Below are 15,643 nucleotides of genomic sequence, written 5' to 3'. Positions count from 1 at the left end.
GCTGCTTGCTTAAATTCCGGGTTGGTATTTCCACAATAATTAGAATTAGACTGTAGATTCAGAGCTTACTTAATATATTGTTAATATCTGATATCCCTGTCCTGGGTATTTGTCAAATGGTGTACATAATCTAGAGCATGCCATGATTCAGGCTGACCCAGCTGAGAGCTGGGAGTGTTCACTGCAAGCAGGACGTTGCATTTCCCTTTGTTCAGCTTCATGGTGTTCCTGTCAGTATGTCCGATTGAGCTTGGCCAGTTCATCAGGAGCTAGCTCAAATATCGCTAATACTGTTCTTTATTGTGCCATTTACACTTAAAACTGCTATTCTTAAAGCAAGTTTGGGGTTTTTTTCATAGGATTGGGATTTTTATAATGGCAGCTTTTGTTGGGGAGAGTGTAGGGTAAGTTGTATCATAGTACCTGCTGTTTTGAAGCTGGTTGCAAGAAAAATTATGGGAGAGAAAAGAAGGGAGTAGCACTCAAAACCAAGGCTGGAAAATCTCCAAAATCCACTTCTAAGCCTCCATGATAGGGGAACTGACTTGTCTTTCTGATCAAATTTTGAGCATAGATTCATCAGGAAAGTAGGAACGTTTAATAGACTATTTGCATATTTGTTTGCAAACCCCCCCCCTACCGTTTAAAGCAATTTTAAAATAATATGCACCATAGGTGTCCAAATCTTTTGTCTTGGATTAATTCAGTCAAGAGGTTTTGGACTAATCTTATTTTTCATCTTTTAAAGGATCTTTTCTTAATATAGTGGGAGGATGCTTTACTGGTTTTGGAGCTATTATACAATTTTAAACATGCTATCATCCAGCTTCCTGCTATTGTGAATGTCTGGATCGAGATAAAATAATTTGTTTTAAAGGAAGTTTCTTAAATACACAAGACATGAGATTTTTTTTCTCCATCAGCATTTGGCTTAGTTTGCAGTTTAGTCTTAGTGTGGGTGCATTATATATAAAATGAAAAGTCTAATTGTTATTTTCCAAAGGCCAGACTTCTTTAATCCATTCTTTGATGGTGCATGGCAGTCATGGATATCAAATAAAACCTCACGTAGGTACAAGTTAGATGCTCATATATAATTTATACTTACATAGCTACACTTCACTATACATGTAAGCAAGCTGGCAAATCCACTGGGAAAACTTCAGCTACAGACGTTCAGGATGTTGCAATTGTGTGCATGTGTCAAGACAGGGTTACTGGTGCATTCTATGGAGCCCTGTATGACATGAGATTCATGCTGAAGTACTTTATGTTTTCTGCCTTTTGATGAGCGTACTGTTGCTGCTTTCTGTAAGTGAAACATGAAACAAATTTTTATGTAAGCCTTGCATAATCTTTAACTTGTTTTCAAAATAGAACTCAGTAGGAAACTTTGTGACCTGTGGTGTGGCCTGTAACAGAGACACCAGCAAACGAGGCTGCTGAAGAGGTGGTGGGGCAGGGGAGGAATAGATCTGTTCTTACAGGCAGGAGGTTTATTTGATCATGCTGCATGCTTGTGTCCCTAATAACTTCTGAGCCTGTCGGATGGTAGAGGGAAATTTATTTCTATCAGTAGTGTGAAAATAAGCATGGGGAAGGAGGGAGAAACTTGTGTGCATGGAGGGAAAGCTCCCAGCATGTGCTCACATCTTATTAAACACCAGGCAGTTTGTATGGGAAGAAGACTTAAAACACCCTGAGTGCAGGAAAAGCTCTCGTTGGAACTTCTGCCCTCTTAGACGAAGTCGAAGCATAGGACACAAATCCATGGAAAAAACTAGCTCTAGGAGCTGCTTGGGCTTTTTTCCTTTTTTTATTTTTTATATATATAAAAAAAGTGTAATAAACAAACATAGCTATGCTATACTGAAGAAAGCCACGTTTCTAGCCCAATGAATTCCAGAAAAGGGTTAGTATAAAAATTACCTCGCTGGACAATTATCTTTGCAAATATTTCTAAAACTCCTTGTAAGAAAGAAAATCAATCCTAATGCTGGGACACATGTTGTCACTGAAGCAGCAAAATCATAGTGCCGCTATCCTATGCTACTGTATTTATTTGGTGGAGGGGGCTGTGTTACTCTCATGGGTCCCAAGCAGCCTCTGATGTTCAGTGGGTCTTCGCACATGTATGGCTGATGTGGTCAGTCAGTGTGTATGATCTGGGCTTGCAAAGCACAATAAAAGCTCTGAGTCTTCCCTCCTTCTGTAGTTGAAGTCTTGCAGCTTTAGTAAAGAGCCACAGGGCGAGTTTTGGCTTGAAGAATATACTGAAGGCTTGCAAGACAGAAAACGCAAGAGTTAGGTTATCTGGCGCAACGCTGTCCTCCAGAAAGGTGGGTGCACGCTTTTGTTTATATGAATTGGGTGGGAGGATGGAAGTCTTGACGTGTCTGTGCTAGCAGAAGCTTGTGGTTTGGAAATACTAGCAGAGCTGTACTTTCACTGTCATTGCTTGTTCTGGTCGTAGGAGAACATTTTACTATTATGGAAGGAGCAACATAGAAAAGCCTATAGTGCTGTTGTCATACTATTGAGTTTTTCTGGAGTACTATAGACAAATGTTTTCACTTAATAAGAATATTTCACTGCCATGGCTTGGTAAAAAATGTAATCTCTTTGGTGCACTCCTAAAAAGAAAAAAACAACATCACAGGTTGGTTTAGTTCAGAGAAATGTGTATGTCTGTTCACTGCAGGCTACGGTTGCTAATTTTTAATTGGTTTTCAGGTTGTTGGTTAAGATTAATTTGATTCCTGAGAGCTGCTTCCAGTAGAGCATATTCTGCTTCTGGTGGGCTTAGGAAATCTTGGAAGAGGAGTCATGGGAAACATCCTCACTGGGGAGACCGCCAGCAGCAGGACAGGGTGTTGCCTGTGCCGGTGCACACTTTCTCAAGCAGCGAGAGGAAGCAGAACCTGGGACTGAGCAGGACGGGAAGGGAGGGATCACAATGGGGTCATTAATGTGACTCTGTAATTGCAACCAACAAGAGGGTTGTGGTTTGTTTGTTGACCTTTATTTCATTAACAGCTGGCAGTACCAACCGAAATGAACTGCCCTGCAGAGGGGGCACAGGATGTCCTGCACACCCCAGGGGCAGAATGTATCTGGGGTTAGAAGCGCTTTGCCTGCTGGGGACACGCAGGACTACCTGCCTGACAGAGCACATGGTGTATTGCTGCTGTGCATGCAAAGGTATGTTTTATACTCATGTTTGGAAACTTTCCATAAGCAAGGAAAGCTGTAACAGGAATGATTAGGTTTTTCTGCTGTAATTACACTTGCACCAGGGCTTCACCTGATGAATTGCATCAGCCAGGGATTTTATTTTTTAGTACCCTGGTCCTTAGTGCTAGCACAGCTCTGTACAATAGACATGACTCCAACAGCCATTTTCATTTACAAAGAACATGCAATGTGTAAGGTCCTTACACAGTTATAAGTAGTTCAGTTTTTCTATGAACAGGTAAATAGGCTTATCTGAGTAAAAAGAGGAAAAAAATGACAAGTCTAAAAACTTCAATCAGCAGAAACCTCTCTAAACTCATCTCAGAGGGAGAGAACTAGAAGTATCCCTGCAATGGCCTGGGTTGAAGTTTTGCATATAGGCGTCATATGTGCAAGCGTTTCTCCATCCAGCAGCAATAGTCACAGTGTCCTTTTAGATCCCACTAGCAATTTGGTCAAACACTATTGATAAAGATTCCTGCCTTAAATTCATCACTGCAGTATCTCAGATTCCAGCAGTTCACTACGTAATGTTCTAAGAAGAGCATATCACAGGTGCATATAAACGTGGAATGAAAATACCCTTTATTAATAATGTTTGTGTGTGTATATATAATATATATCTAGGCTTTGAACTGTTAGGGGAGGCAATATCTAAGAAATACCTCTGTTTAGCAAGAAATGGATTGAACTTTTAGAAATGGTTTTTATCCTTCATATTTTGAACAAGGTCTTTATGTAGGATACTAGGGGCCAGGCTGACCAACAAGGGGTGCAACCAGCCAGCTTTGCCCCATCACACCCATAAACCATTTCCAGTTTCAAAGGCAGAGCTGATGCCAGTGCAATCGCAAGGCAGTGTTACCAGCGGAGTTCACAGAATCATAGAGCATGGCAGCAGGTGGAAAAGGCCTGGTTCAAACCATGGCCTTGGTGTCCCTGAGGCACTCCTGAAGGGACACTGTCACTTAAGTCCATCTGTTGCTCTAGGTGGTACTCTAGGGAAGTTGTTCTTAAGGCCTGGGGCCTGTAGGGCGGCAGCCAGACAAGAGCTGCCCCACAGGGCATGGGGCAGGTCCATCACCACTTTACTCCTGTTAGCACTTGTGCTGGGGCTTTGAGAGGGACAGGTGGGCTCTAGATGACACTGATAGCAGGGGGCTGATGGCTGCTGCATGGTGCAAGGGATGTCCGCGCACAGAAGAGGCTGGCCAGGAGAGCTTACACCCTCTCCCTGGTTAATCCTGCCTGTTACAAGCAGGGAAATGAGGGGTGATTCAGGCAGATGTTTTTACAGTCCAGGAATTTTACAGCCTGTGGGCTTTATTCAAGCTGCAGTACTTGGACTAATATCCAGAAGCTCCCAATTTAGCGGTTTTAGTGCCTACATTTCTGTCATCCATCTCCAGAACTGATTTTCTTATAATTGCAACTTAAGTGGTAGAGGTCTGTGATAATGTAGAAATAAGCAGCTAGTCTTGAGGTCTTAATAAATAAAGTTTTCCCTGCATCACAAATATTTCATTTTTATGAAGACTAAAAAAGTAGCAAGCTTCTATCATATCTGAGCAGTAAAAGTAAAAATAAAAAGGCTTAGTTTCATTTGCAGTGAAAGCATGACTTCTATTCCCACTTGCAATTACCAAGAAACTATAGCAACAGTTTTAAGTGGGAAAAATTAAGATAATAAAATTACTTAAGACTGTGTAACAGCTGGAAACAATGAGTCAGGACTGTTTGACTGGGCAATGTTTCACAAATTACCATCTGTCTATGACCTACACTTTAAAAGCTGTTGCAGCAAGATGTTTAGAATATTGTCAGATCAGATGAGAAATAATCATTAATACTATATTTAACTTTGCAGTGTTTCTTTTTTTTTCCCCAGTAGAAGCTGCTTTTCTTCTTTCCTTTGTCATTTTATTCCAAAAGCCCAAAGGCTCCATTTAAAAGAAAAACATTTTTGAATACAGGATTAAAACATTCAAATCAGTGTATCTAACAAGGGGGGAGAAAAACAGCGTAGCAATTTACATATGGTTTTAGACATGCATGTGCCTTTCTTTGGAAGTACATACATACATTTTAAGTCTCACTACAGTTTAGGTGTAGGTAGTTACTACATGTGAGGCTCTGGGACAGAGGATTCAAGGTTATTTGAGCTCGATTCATCTGCTGCCTCCCTTCTTCTCCCTCCAGTTGTAATTTGAAGCATTCTGAGATTGTTTTGGTTATACCTGCTTATGGAGGGGGGAGCCCGAAATACCTTGCTTGATGAAAAAAGGTGCCTAAAATTTGACTTGAGAAGGTGCTTGGCCGACTAACTATTTTAGAAAATTAGTATTTACACTGAGGCTGGTTGTCAACTGTTTCAAAGGATATGATGTTCCCTAAGCATTAATGCACAGGGTGTTGTAAGAGCAACACAAATTCTCTGCCTATCATTTGGTTAATCTAGGGCCTGGCTCTAAAAGCATGTTAAAGCAGCTGTGAGGGAAGATATCCTGGAGGGTGTGTTCCCTTCTTGCTGACAGCTGGGAGGGTCTCCGCTGGCTGTGACCATTTTCTGAGATGCTTTGCTCTCATTTTAAATTCATCTGTGCTCTTTCAGCCAGTTGGAAGGAGATGGCAATGGACTCATCTGTGGTTTAGGGTTTTAGCTCACTTTTCCAAGCTGGTAGAACTGCCTCGTTGTCTGTGGTTCAGCTATAGATTACATGTATTTCTAGACTCCAAACCTTTCACAGAATCTGGTATTATCTGATTACAAGAATTATTTAAATGTGCTTAGAAGAAGGGTAAAGTTACTGTCACAGTTTTACTAGAATCATAATAAGGAATGTCTAATCCCACTACAGTCTACAACTCAGACATTTAATTTGGAGTTGATGTGCTTTGATTTGCCTCAGAAATCCCATTTGTTGTCCTCACTTTACTGTAGTTGCTTTAATTCTAATTATGAACCAGAAAAATACTGTTTCCTATTTTAAATTAAGTTAATGAATATAAAGGAAAAGCCTGAACAAATGAATAAAGTGTGTGAATCTTTAAATACTAACGAATTTTTATTGTATGCCATAGTTGTACTCATGTTGTTTTTTAAAATCTGAAGCTTTGACAGCAACCTCACTAAAACTAGTTGCTTTACAGACGAAAGAAAAATACGTGCATGTAGGAAGAGTCCTTACAAATATTTTTGCTTCTTCCAAGAAGTTGTAATCATAAAAATATGAAATTAAATGTGCTCGCTTGCAGCAGCAATCTGCCTTCTAAACATGGACTGCGCAGACGGCAGAGTAGATTTTTAAGATCTGTGAATTGGGGCATTGGGGATTTGAATCTCATTGGCTTAAAATCCAGAAGATGCCCAAAGCCTGGAGATTTTTTTACATTAAATGTAATTGCAATGCACAGCGTTAAAAGTTACATTTTATTTAGGACTTGGATGAATTTCAGGGTGAGAGATGGTTATAAAGGATTTGAAATTTCTGTCGTGCTCTACACCCATCCGGTTACTTATTTCTAATGCACGGGCTCTGGTTCTTCCCACGTTACAGAAGAGATGTTACCGGCTGCCTCCAGCTTGCTGAGCACCTGAAATACCCGCCATAGCCGGATTGTCGTCCCTGGGGTGACCGAAGGGCCCTGAAGGGCCTGCCCCGCCGCGGGGGCAACTGCTCGTTTTGCGAGGAGGCGGCGCCCAGCACCTCACCACGACGTCCCTGCTCCCTCGGTCACCTGTCACCTGTGGCAGTCAGATGCCATCGCTCCTGCTGCCTCTTCAGCCGTGAGTCACCCCAGCCGCGGAACCCAGCCTGGGAGGGCGAGAAGCCCCAACCCCGGGACCGGTACCCACCCGCCCCGCCGCTCCCTCAGGGGCCCGGCCCGGCCCCGCCCGCCGCCGCCGCCGCCCTCGAGCCGCGCCCTCACTCCAGGTCGCCCGTCCGCCCGAAGCGGAGCGGGCTCCTATTGGCTAGCGCGGAGAAAGGCGCGCGTTCATTGGCTGAGCCGGCTGGCGCGGGCAGCTTCTCTTTCCGGGTGCCGAGGGGGCGCGGTCGCGGCTCCTCGCCGGCGGGTGAGGCGGGGGAGCGGCAGCCGGGCCGGAAGTGACGGCGCAGCGGTGACGCAGTTTTCCCGCGGTTTGGGCGGCGGGCAGGGGAGCGGTAGCCGGCGGCCCGTCGTTACTGCCGCCCGCGGCGGGCGCTTGAACGGCGGGGCCCGACGGCCGCGGGCCGCCATGCCGCCCAAGTCCCCCCGCAGGGCGGGCGCCGCCAGGAGCCAGCGCGCCAGCCCCGACGGCGGCTCCGCGCCGCCCGCCGCCCCCCGGTGAGCTAGGCGGGCCGCGGCGGGCCGGGCAGGCGGCGGGCCCGGGGTGCTGCCGGGGCTCCCCGCCCCCGGGGGTCCGCGCTGTGCCTCCCCCCCGGGCTCCTCAGCGGGGGCGGCCGGGGCGCCCCCCGGCAGCTGGCGCGGCCGCGCGGGGCTGCGGGCCGGTGTGGGGCCGGAGTGCCGCTGGTGACGGGTTTTGCTCTCGCTAGGCTGGAGGTCGGCGAGGCGGACTTCGTCGCGCTCTGCGATGCGCTGAAGGTGTCGGAGGGCGCGAGGGAGAAGGCGTGGCGGACCTACGAGAGCCTGTCGGCTGCGGACGGCGCCCCGGTGAGTACCGCCGTGTAACTCGTCCCGCTTGTCGCGTCTGGCCTGTGCCCCCTCAGCGAGCTGTGACCCGGCCGGGCTGGGGGACGAGTGCCTCGCAGCCAGGGCTCCTGTGGCATGGCTTTGTTTTTTCCAAGGGCGGTTAGGCTGATGTTGGATGGTGCCGTGCACGTATCTGTATAAACTGGTTTCTATACATCTCCCTTTTAATATTTTCCCTTAAAGGTCTGGACTCTAGAATTCTTGTAGGTTACTACTAAATGACAGTAGACGTCACCACCATGTGATCGGCAAATTCTTCGACCCGCAAGTTATTTCAGATATGTCTGAGTCACTTTCTACAGGTCATCTCATCATCTCTTTCTGTGTATTTCTTCTTCCTTTTTTATGAGGCTGCAGAAGGGGTCTGGAGAAGGCTATTGCAGAGAAAGGGATGTTTGTATGCTAAACTGTTGTTTTTTTTTTTTCTTTCTACTACATAATGTTAATCTGTACGTACTTACTGTCGCGGTATTTCCGTTCAAAGTTAGTCATTGGGCATGTGTAAACAGATTAAAGTGTTATGCCCTTTCCTGATTCCCCGCCCCCCCTTCTTCTCAGTGTATTAGTGCTGACTCAGAGAACAGCTACAATAGAGTTAAATCATGACCAAAGCTTTGTTATACAGAACTGAATTAGATTTAAAATACTTAGCTGGGGTAGTGTTTGCGCTGGGTGGTCCAGCATCCATGTATTTGTTGCGACCTCTGCTTATTCTTCTGCAACTTGAGCTGACCTGCCACAGCTATGCTGTCACTAGGAATACCTTATTGTCTGTGGTTTTTAAACCGCAGTGTGGGTATACCAGCTCTTGGGGCATTTGGGTTTCACAATGCAATACAGTAGCAGTGTGGGAGGGAGACTGTGTACAGCTCTTTCAGTAACAGGTACATTTCTGACCATGGATGTTCCCAGAGAACATTTACTTAAAAGCATAGTCAAGCTCCTCTGTATGAACTAAATTAGAAGTTTTCAGTTCTATTGAGTGAAAAAAACAAGGCAGGTTGTTGGTGTAATTCTGCAAGCTTCACTTGCAGGCGGAATTTTGTTTTTACTGATCATTACCTAGTGGTGACCAAGCAAGACAGAGGACATTTGAAACCCTTCCTTTCAGCATCTGAAGATGACCTCCTTTACCTATTCAAACGTGGCAATGACTAGATAGTCATTATGACATATAGCTAATATGTATTGTCTTGCAGTTGAAATGCAATTTCATTTTTCTATTTCAACTATGCTAAGAGCCTTTCAGTGTATAGGAAAAAATCTGTGTTACGTTGTGGTTCAAGGCCTTTTCCTCAAACTTTCTAAAGTGTCAGCAAAGTGTTGAAATGACAAAGCTGGCAAGCATGTGTTTCCCTGGGGACCTGGCAGGCATAGGAGTTGCTGCTTTAGCTGAGACCAGTGCAGGCTTCCCTTGAGTGTTGGTGAGTCAAGTAAATTAACAGCCTGATTAAGTGCTGCTTCTCTTTCAGAGTCAAGCTGTTATCACCGGGAGCCCAGCTCCTCAGGGTGACACTCTGGTTCATGTTGCAGGGACTCATGAGAGGAGGCTGTGTTTAAATACCTACTCCTTTCTCCCCTCTGGTAAAGGTATTGTGTTGGAGGGGCTGTCCCAGTGTTTGTCCTGCAAGCACCAGCTGTATGTGTTTAAATCAACATGGTTCAGTGCTAACCTGTTCACCTCTGAACTGGAACAGAGGCTGATTATGCAGCAACTTTCTGTTCTCAAGCAACAAGGGAAATAGCAGGATGCCAGCTGTCCAAATACCTACAAGATCATGTCTGTGTTCCTCAAGTCAAACCAGCTACAGGGTTAGCTTAAATCAACAGACTGCTGATGGAATAGAGGTGGCATCTAATGATCCCACTCTCAAGCCGTTTACAGAGCATAAAGACCTGAAATCTTACTTTACCTGGTGCACTGGCCTTGTTCTTTGTGGTTGATCTCCGAGTTGCGTTTGCCAAGCCTCTGAGGATGTGGAGGAGACTTGCAGTGCTAAGTAGGAAGTGGTGTGGCCCAGACATTAGGTGCAGTGGTAACTGGCAGAGAATCAGGGTGCAGATGTGGGCTTAGACCTAGTCTGAACGCCTGCTGTATCCTTGTTCAATGAATATTTAGTGACTTAAAGTGAAAACATCTGTTAGTACTTTTTGGGTCACTTAGGGTACACGTAATCATGTGCAAAGAGACTTTGCAAGCAAGGTATATGTAGCTTGCAAGTATAAAGCAATTGTTTTTGGCACACATACGCAAAAGATTGTTAGAGTGTAGTAACTTATCAGCCTAAGTGTGCCTGCACTTCAGTCAGACACCTAAAAGTCTTTGCTGGCCAGGTGGGCATCAGTCAGGAGAAGAAAGGTTGGTGTCTGCTGCTCCCTGGAATGAATCCTCTGTGCCAACACCCGCTGAAGCCACTGGTGCCGCTGGAACTGGCTGACTCGCTGTCTTTTTTTCCTTCAGGATGTCACATCTTTCCACATGGATAGTTTTTCTTTTGGAGTTGCTGATGATCCTACTTCTCGCTGAAATATCTTTCTTACTTTGCATAGCTCTGCATTGTAGCTTTTCTTACTGTGCTCTCAACTTACCTGTTTCTGCAGCAGTTTGGGTTGAGGATAATACAGCTACACCTTATCACAGCTGGGACTTGAATCCTTAAAACAGCTGAACCCCTGTGAGAGGTGTAGAGGAGGAGAAAGGTGACAGGAGAGAGATGGCTACGCAGTCTTTCTGGAAAATGAGGCTGACTTGTAGTTGGAAAAACTAGACCTGCAGAGAGAGATTGTTTAAAACAATACAACTATCTGTTAAATATGGTGGTGTTTCCCTTTGTAGCTGTAGAACATAAAGCTTCCCTCTGTGACAGCGAGAGTTTAATGACACACTTCTACAATAAAATAAAATCTCTTGGATAAAACCCCAAATGCTAGTTCCAGAAATGTCATACTGAATCAGTGCTGTTGGTGTATGGTATGAAGGAAGGTATCTGATGCATGATTGGGAAGGTGTTTTATTTTTAAATCTGGTGAACTCCTGCACAAGTTTATTGTAACCCTGGAAGTGTACATATAAATAAGAGCTTTTACATTAATGTTGTACAGAGACTTTTGTTCTTTCTCTCATTTCTTTTTTTTACCAAACCAAGCTACCTAGTTAAACAAAATGTTTTCTTAAAGTTGCAGTTCTTACTGTCTTAATTTCAAAACTGTTGCATACTGACAGTTGTTGGCTTAACAGCTGGCTCTGATGCTTGCTGCTGTTGTACTTTTATTTTTTTTACAACTGTCCTGAAATCTGTATTATGAATCAATAGTGCCTGTAAACTCTAGATGGAGTGAATAGATTCAGAGGAATTACTAGTGTACTTTGAGCAACATGTGATTGTTAGAGTAAAAGACTAGGAGAGGTCCAGGAAGCCATACTAATACTGCTAGGAAAAAGTTCAGGGCATTTGTTACGTTCTGCTACTGTTTGTTTTGGTTAAGAACAGCAAAAGGAGAATCTGAAGTAGCATGTTGGGTGATGTAAGCAGGAAAAAGAAACGTGAGTGAATTGTTGTTTAATACATTGGAAAGAACCAACATGAGGAACATATGACATGGCGACTAAATTGGAACCAAACTTCTGCAAACAAAATTGAAGTGGTTTAGGAAATTGATAGAAATTAGTCTGCCAAGGACCTTGAGGCGTAGGGTCTGGTGTGCTTCAGCCTCCTCAGTGCAGCTTGCTGTAGCATGTGGTGTGTGGGCAGGAGCTTCCTTTTGTTGTTTGCTCTTCATAGCAGTGTTCGGGAAGTGTGGCCCGCTGTTGTCCTGCTGCTGCTCAGCTGTTCAGACTCATGAATTCCTGAGTCACTTTTATTAAGTGTCTGTCTAACCCACTATTAAAAAATTCTGATAATGAAAGATGTGCAGTCTGCATAGTTAGGCCTTCCTAGTTTAACTTCCTTTGCTCATGAATTTTTTCCCTAAGTACTACACTCATCTGTTTCTGTGTTGTAATTCAAGCCAGTGGCGATTATTCTGTACCCTGTGGCTGTGAGGAATTTATTGCTCCCTTCCCCCCACCCCCCCGAAAGACTCTAGCATCTGAAGATGTTTCTGTCATCTTTCCTTCTTTCTAATTGCTCATCTTAAATTCTGAAGTTCTCTCTAACTGGTGACTTACACTGGTATGCAAATGCTGTAGAGTGTTTGATTTGCACAAGAGTTGAAGTATGGTCTTAGTGAAGAAAACTTAAAAGATGAACTGTAGTTTAAGTGGAGGAATGAAATAATTAGTTCCTAATGCTCTGTATAGACCAAAAAGTTTGTGATCAGCAGGTCAAATGTTCCCAATCCATAAAATTTCACATTTAAGTTAAATCAGTTCCTTTTGGTTGTAGTTTCTTATGAAAAATAAACCACTGTAGCTGGTAAACCACCTATCCTCATGTTAAAAGACACGCAGAGGCTTCTGGCTTTTGGCAAAAGCATGAAATGCATAGGAATTGTCTTTTTCCACTGAAGCTTTGGATGGATGACCAAAATTACATGTATTTTAGGATCCTCTGTTATTAAAGAAAGAGCTACTGAAAGTCCCAAAGAAAACATAAATCATCACCGTGGCCTCTTGCTGGTCATACTCAGTATCTTCGAAGCAGATGTATTGCCTGTATGTGTTGTGCCCTTGTGCTTTAAAAGCATAACTAACTGGCCTACAGGGTTTTTTTATTCATCTTCTGCCTGTCCTGGGGAAAGACTGATGTACCCTCCAATCCTGCTACATGAAGAAAAGTGTAATGGGAAGTTTTCATATTGGAAGAACTAGTTTCATTGGTTCAAAACTTTCTGTTGACTTCCATTAGTTAGTATTATATTTGAATTTGATTTAAACTGCTGCAAACAAATAGTAATCTTCCATTCTAGACAATGTTCAATAGAAAATTTAAATCCATACTTGCTGAAAAGTGGAGGATCTAACTGTCTTTACGCAGAACTTCATATGTGTAGGTGGTGCATACAGTATTCACTTTCAGAATTTTTTACTAAGATTTTTTTCATGCTAGTTTTAATTCTGATCAGTTTTCTGTCGTGAATGCTTCTTGATTCTTTTTTCCTGCCATCTTTCCTGCCCTGTAATCATAAACATACCTGTGAATGTTTCTTGTATCCTCTAGCTAGTTCTCTATATTGATAGGGACGTGGTAGCTGAGGTTTCAGTAAGTCAGCAAGTTCCACACCTTCCCCTTCAAAAATTCGTTTTTTAGTATTTATAGTGTGACATCCTCTATCCCATTTAATTCAAGTGCGGATCTGTGTTTGCTGTTTCTCATGTACATTTCTCTTGACTTTCATTTACGCATCGTCATTTCAAGTTCCTATTCCTGGATCACTTTTGCAGGCTGACATCAAAACTGTTATCAGTGTTGGCAGAATAATAAACATCTTTAACTGCAAATTAGAACTGAGACTTCCTGTGCCCATCTCGTCATGAGTGGTTTAGCACTGGAGAACCTCTTGAAGGAGAGAACGGAAGTTACTTCTCTCAGTGCCTTTAACACCCTGCCTCTTCTTTCCAGACGTTGTTGCAAGAATCCCAATTCACAATAGTTCAATTTGAGCATTTTAAGCCTGTGACTCCTGCAGGTTGTTTTCACTAGATTTAGGCAAACTGGCGATCTGATGGATTAAATAGTAGTAATAGTAAGTCCAGAATGAGAAACAAATACTTCGAAAGAGTTTGTAAGAGATCTTTTCCTACAGAAAACTGTACTGCTTCAACAGAACTGAGCTACATTGCCCAAAGTTATAGCATTGGTTCCCCAGAATCTGAAATAAAAACTATGTAGACTACTAGGTACTAAATAATATTTGAGTTAGTGATTGGTAGGCTTTGATTTGAAATAAGGTCACTGGAAGTCATCTTAACTGAAACTGACTGACAGTCAAGGGCAAATGTTGAACAATTGTCCTGCCAGTTTTCTGTAGCGGTGCTTTATCAACAAAGATCTTGAGTCAAGCGGTGGTCAAGAGAAAAACCCTCAGAAATGCATTTCTCGCTGTGAGTTTGTCTTACGTCCATTCCTATGCCCTCAAGTCCATCTGGGGTGGATTTTTTGACTATTAAAAACTATTAATTTGTGTCTCAGAATTGGCTCCCCTGTAGTTATGACACTGGCAAAATAGTTGAGTGGAGTGATGCTGCTGCATTTTTGTTCTGTGGTCAGCTTTAACTCCTTTTGTAGGAAAGAACTTGAGAAATGTCTGTGAGCTTTGGGAGGGAAGGGATATGAAGAGAATACTCAGGAAGACCTCCTTAGCTCTTCTCCCCTTCTACCCCATGATGTTTATGGTTTGTATATTAAAAATCACTGAAATCCTTATGCACAGGTATGGGCAGATAATCTTGTTTCCTGAGTAACGTGCAGTTCACCTGCATCTTTGGATGTTTTAATCAGCAGTAGCTGATGGGATAGTCCCAGTCTGGTGTTTTTTCATGCTTTCCTCGCTGCCTCAGCTGATGTTAAGCAGCAGGCAGGCTTAGGCGTGGCTTACCTTTTCTTTGCTACTAGAAAAAAAAATTAATCTGTTTATCCTGGGTTCTGTGTAATTTATTTTTTTTTTGTTAGGCCAGCAGTCATTCAGCATCTTCTGTCTGGTTGAGAAGGTGCCCAAAGCATCCTGTAACGCCAGCAGTCGGTATGGGAGTAGACCCAATACGAGTTTGGTTTGCTGTACGCTGTAATGGTTTGAATCTAGTAACAGGCTGCCTCTGGGGCTGCGGTCTTGTTTAATGGTAGAAACAAATGAGGTGTTACCCCCGACCATACTGGATAAGGAGTTTAAAGATTGTTCTTGCAAAACCAGACCTCACTCTTACCAAATAAATCATTGCTATAGCCTTCAAGCATTCATCTTCCAGGGTAGAGCTAAGCTGCCTAGCAGAGATAGGCTTGTTTGAACAGGCAGCAAACCAGGAACAGTTTCACTGCTTCCTAGCACTCTGTCCTTCTGCCCTATGAGATGATTTACAGAGCGGCGTCATGGTCCGAGTTTGCAGGAGCACGAAGTGAAGGAAACATTTATTAAACAAGGTCAACCGACTCCAATGGCAGTGGTGTTCTTGGTAAGCAAGTAGTTGTCCTCCTTCTCAGTAGGTCATTACTTAGCTTCAACACTCAACGCTTTTTATATTATGTCACAGATACACTAATGCAGGAAGACAAGACATCCTCATCCTACAGAACGTTTTTTTGTTCTTGCGTGCCTGGTAGCTTGTTGTACCTGTCAGCAAAGGATTGTTGAGACTGGCTGAGACTGCGGGAGTGCATTTCTTAGCAAAGTTTTTCTTCGGTGCAAAGACCCCTCGAGAGCAATATTTTTGCCTCATCTTTAGGTTGCTGGTGGTATGTGATGGTACATAAACAAAGAGACAGTGACTTGGATATTAATATCCATTCCTTTATGTATTATCAAATGCATCTGTCTGTTAATAGCTTCTTTCAAAATCGTTTTCTGTTGTACAACGTGTTGGAATGCAGGAAGAAAGTAGTAACTTAAATAACAGTCAGTTACCATGTTGTTGAAGGTGGCTCGTTACTTTAGCATTGAAGCCTGTACTATAACTCATCAATTGCACAAATCGATAAAACTACATTCTCTGGAGGAGGCCCCAGCCAGTCTTCATGGATGTATAAACAGTGGTCCCAAGAAAGAAGCAGAACAATTGAGGAAA

General features: G+C 43.4%; 1 protein-coding gene across 4 annotated transcripts in view; it reads left to right on the top strand.

The window, feature by feature from the left end:
• Nucleotides 1-7,311: 7,311 nt before the first annotated feature.
• Nucleotides 7,312-15,643, top strand: part of RB1 (RB transcriptional corepressor 1) — an 82,188-nt gene continuing 73,856 nt past the window's right edge. For all 4 annotated transcript variants that reach the window (XR_008820322.1, XM_056329256.1, XM_056329257.1 and 1 more), the window contains exons 1-2: nt 7,312-7,560; nt 7,770-7,887. Coding sequence is in view for 3 of the 4 variants with exons in the window: in XM_056329256.1 (XP_056185231.1) it covers nt 7,472-7,560; nt 7,770-7,887 (207 nt within the window). In the remaining variant the exon portion in view is untranslated. The remainder of the gene's footprint in view (nt 7,561-7,769; nt 7,888-15,643) is intronic.

Source organism: Falco biarmicus, chromosome 2 (assembly GCF_023638135.1).
Source record: "Falco biarmicus isolate bFalBia1 chromosome 2, bFalBia1.pri, whole genome shotgun sequence".
In the NCBI taxonomy this organism is placed as follows: Eukaryota; Metazoa; Chordata; class Aves; order Falconiformes; family Falconidae; genus Falco; species Falco biarmicus.
This window is presented reverse-complemented; position numbering and strand designations above follow the sequence as displayed.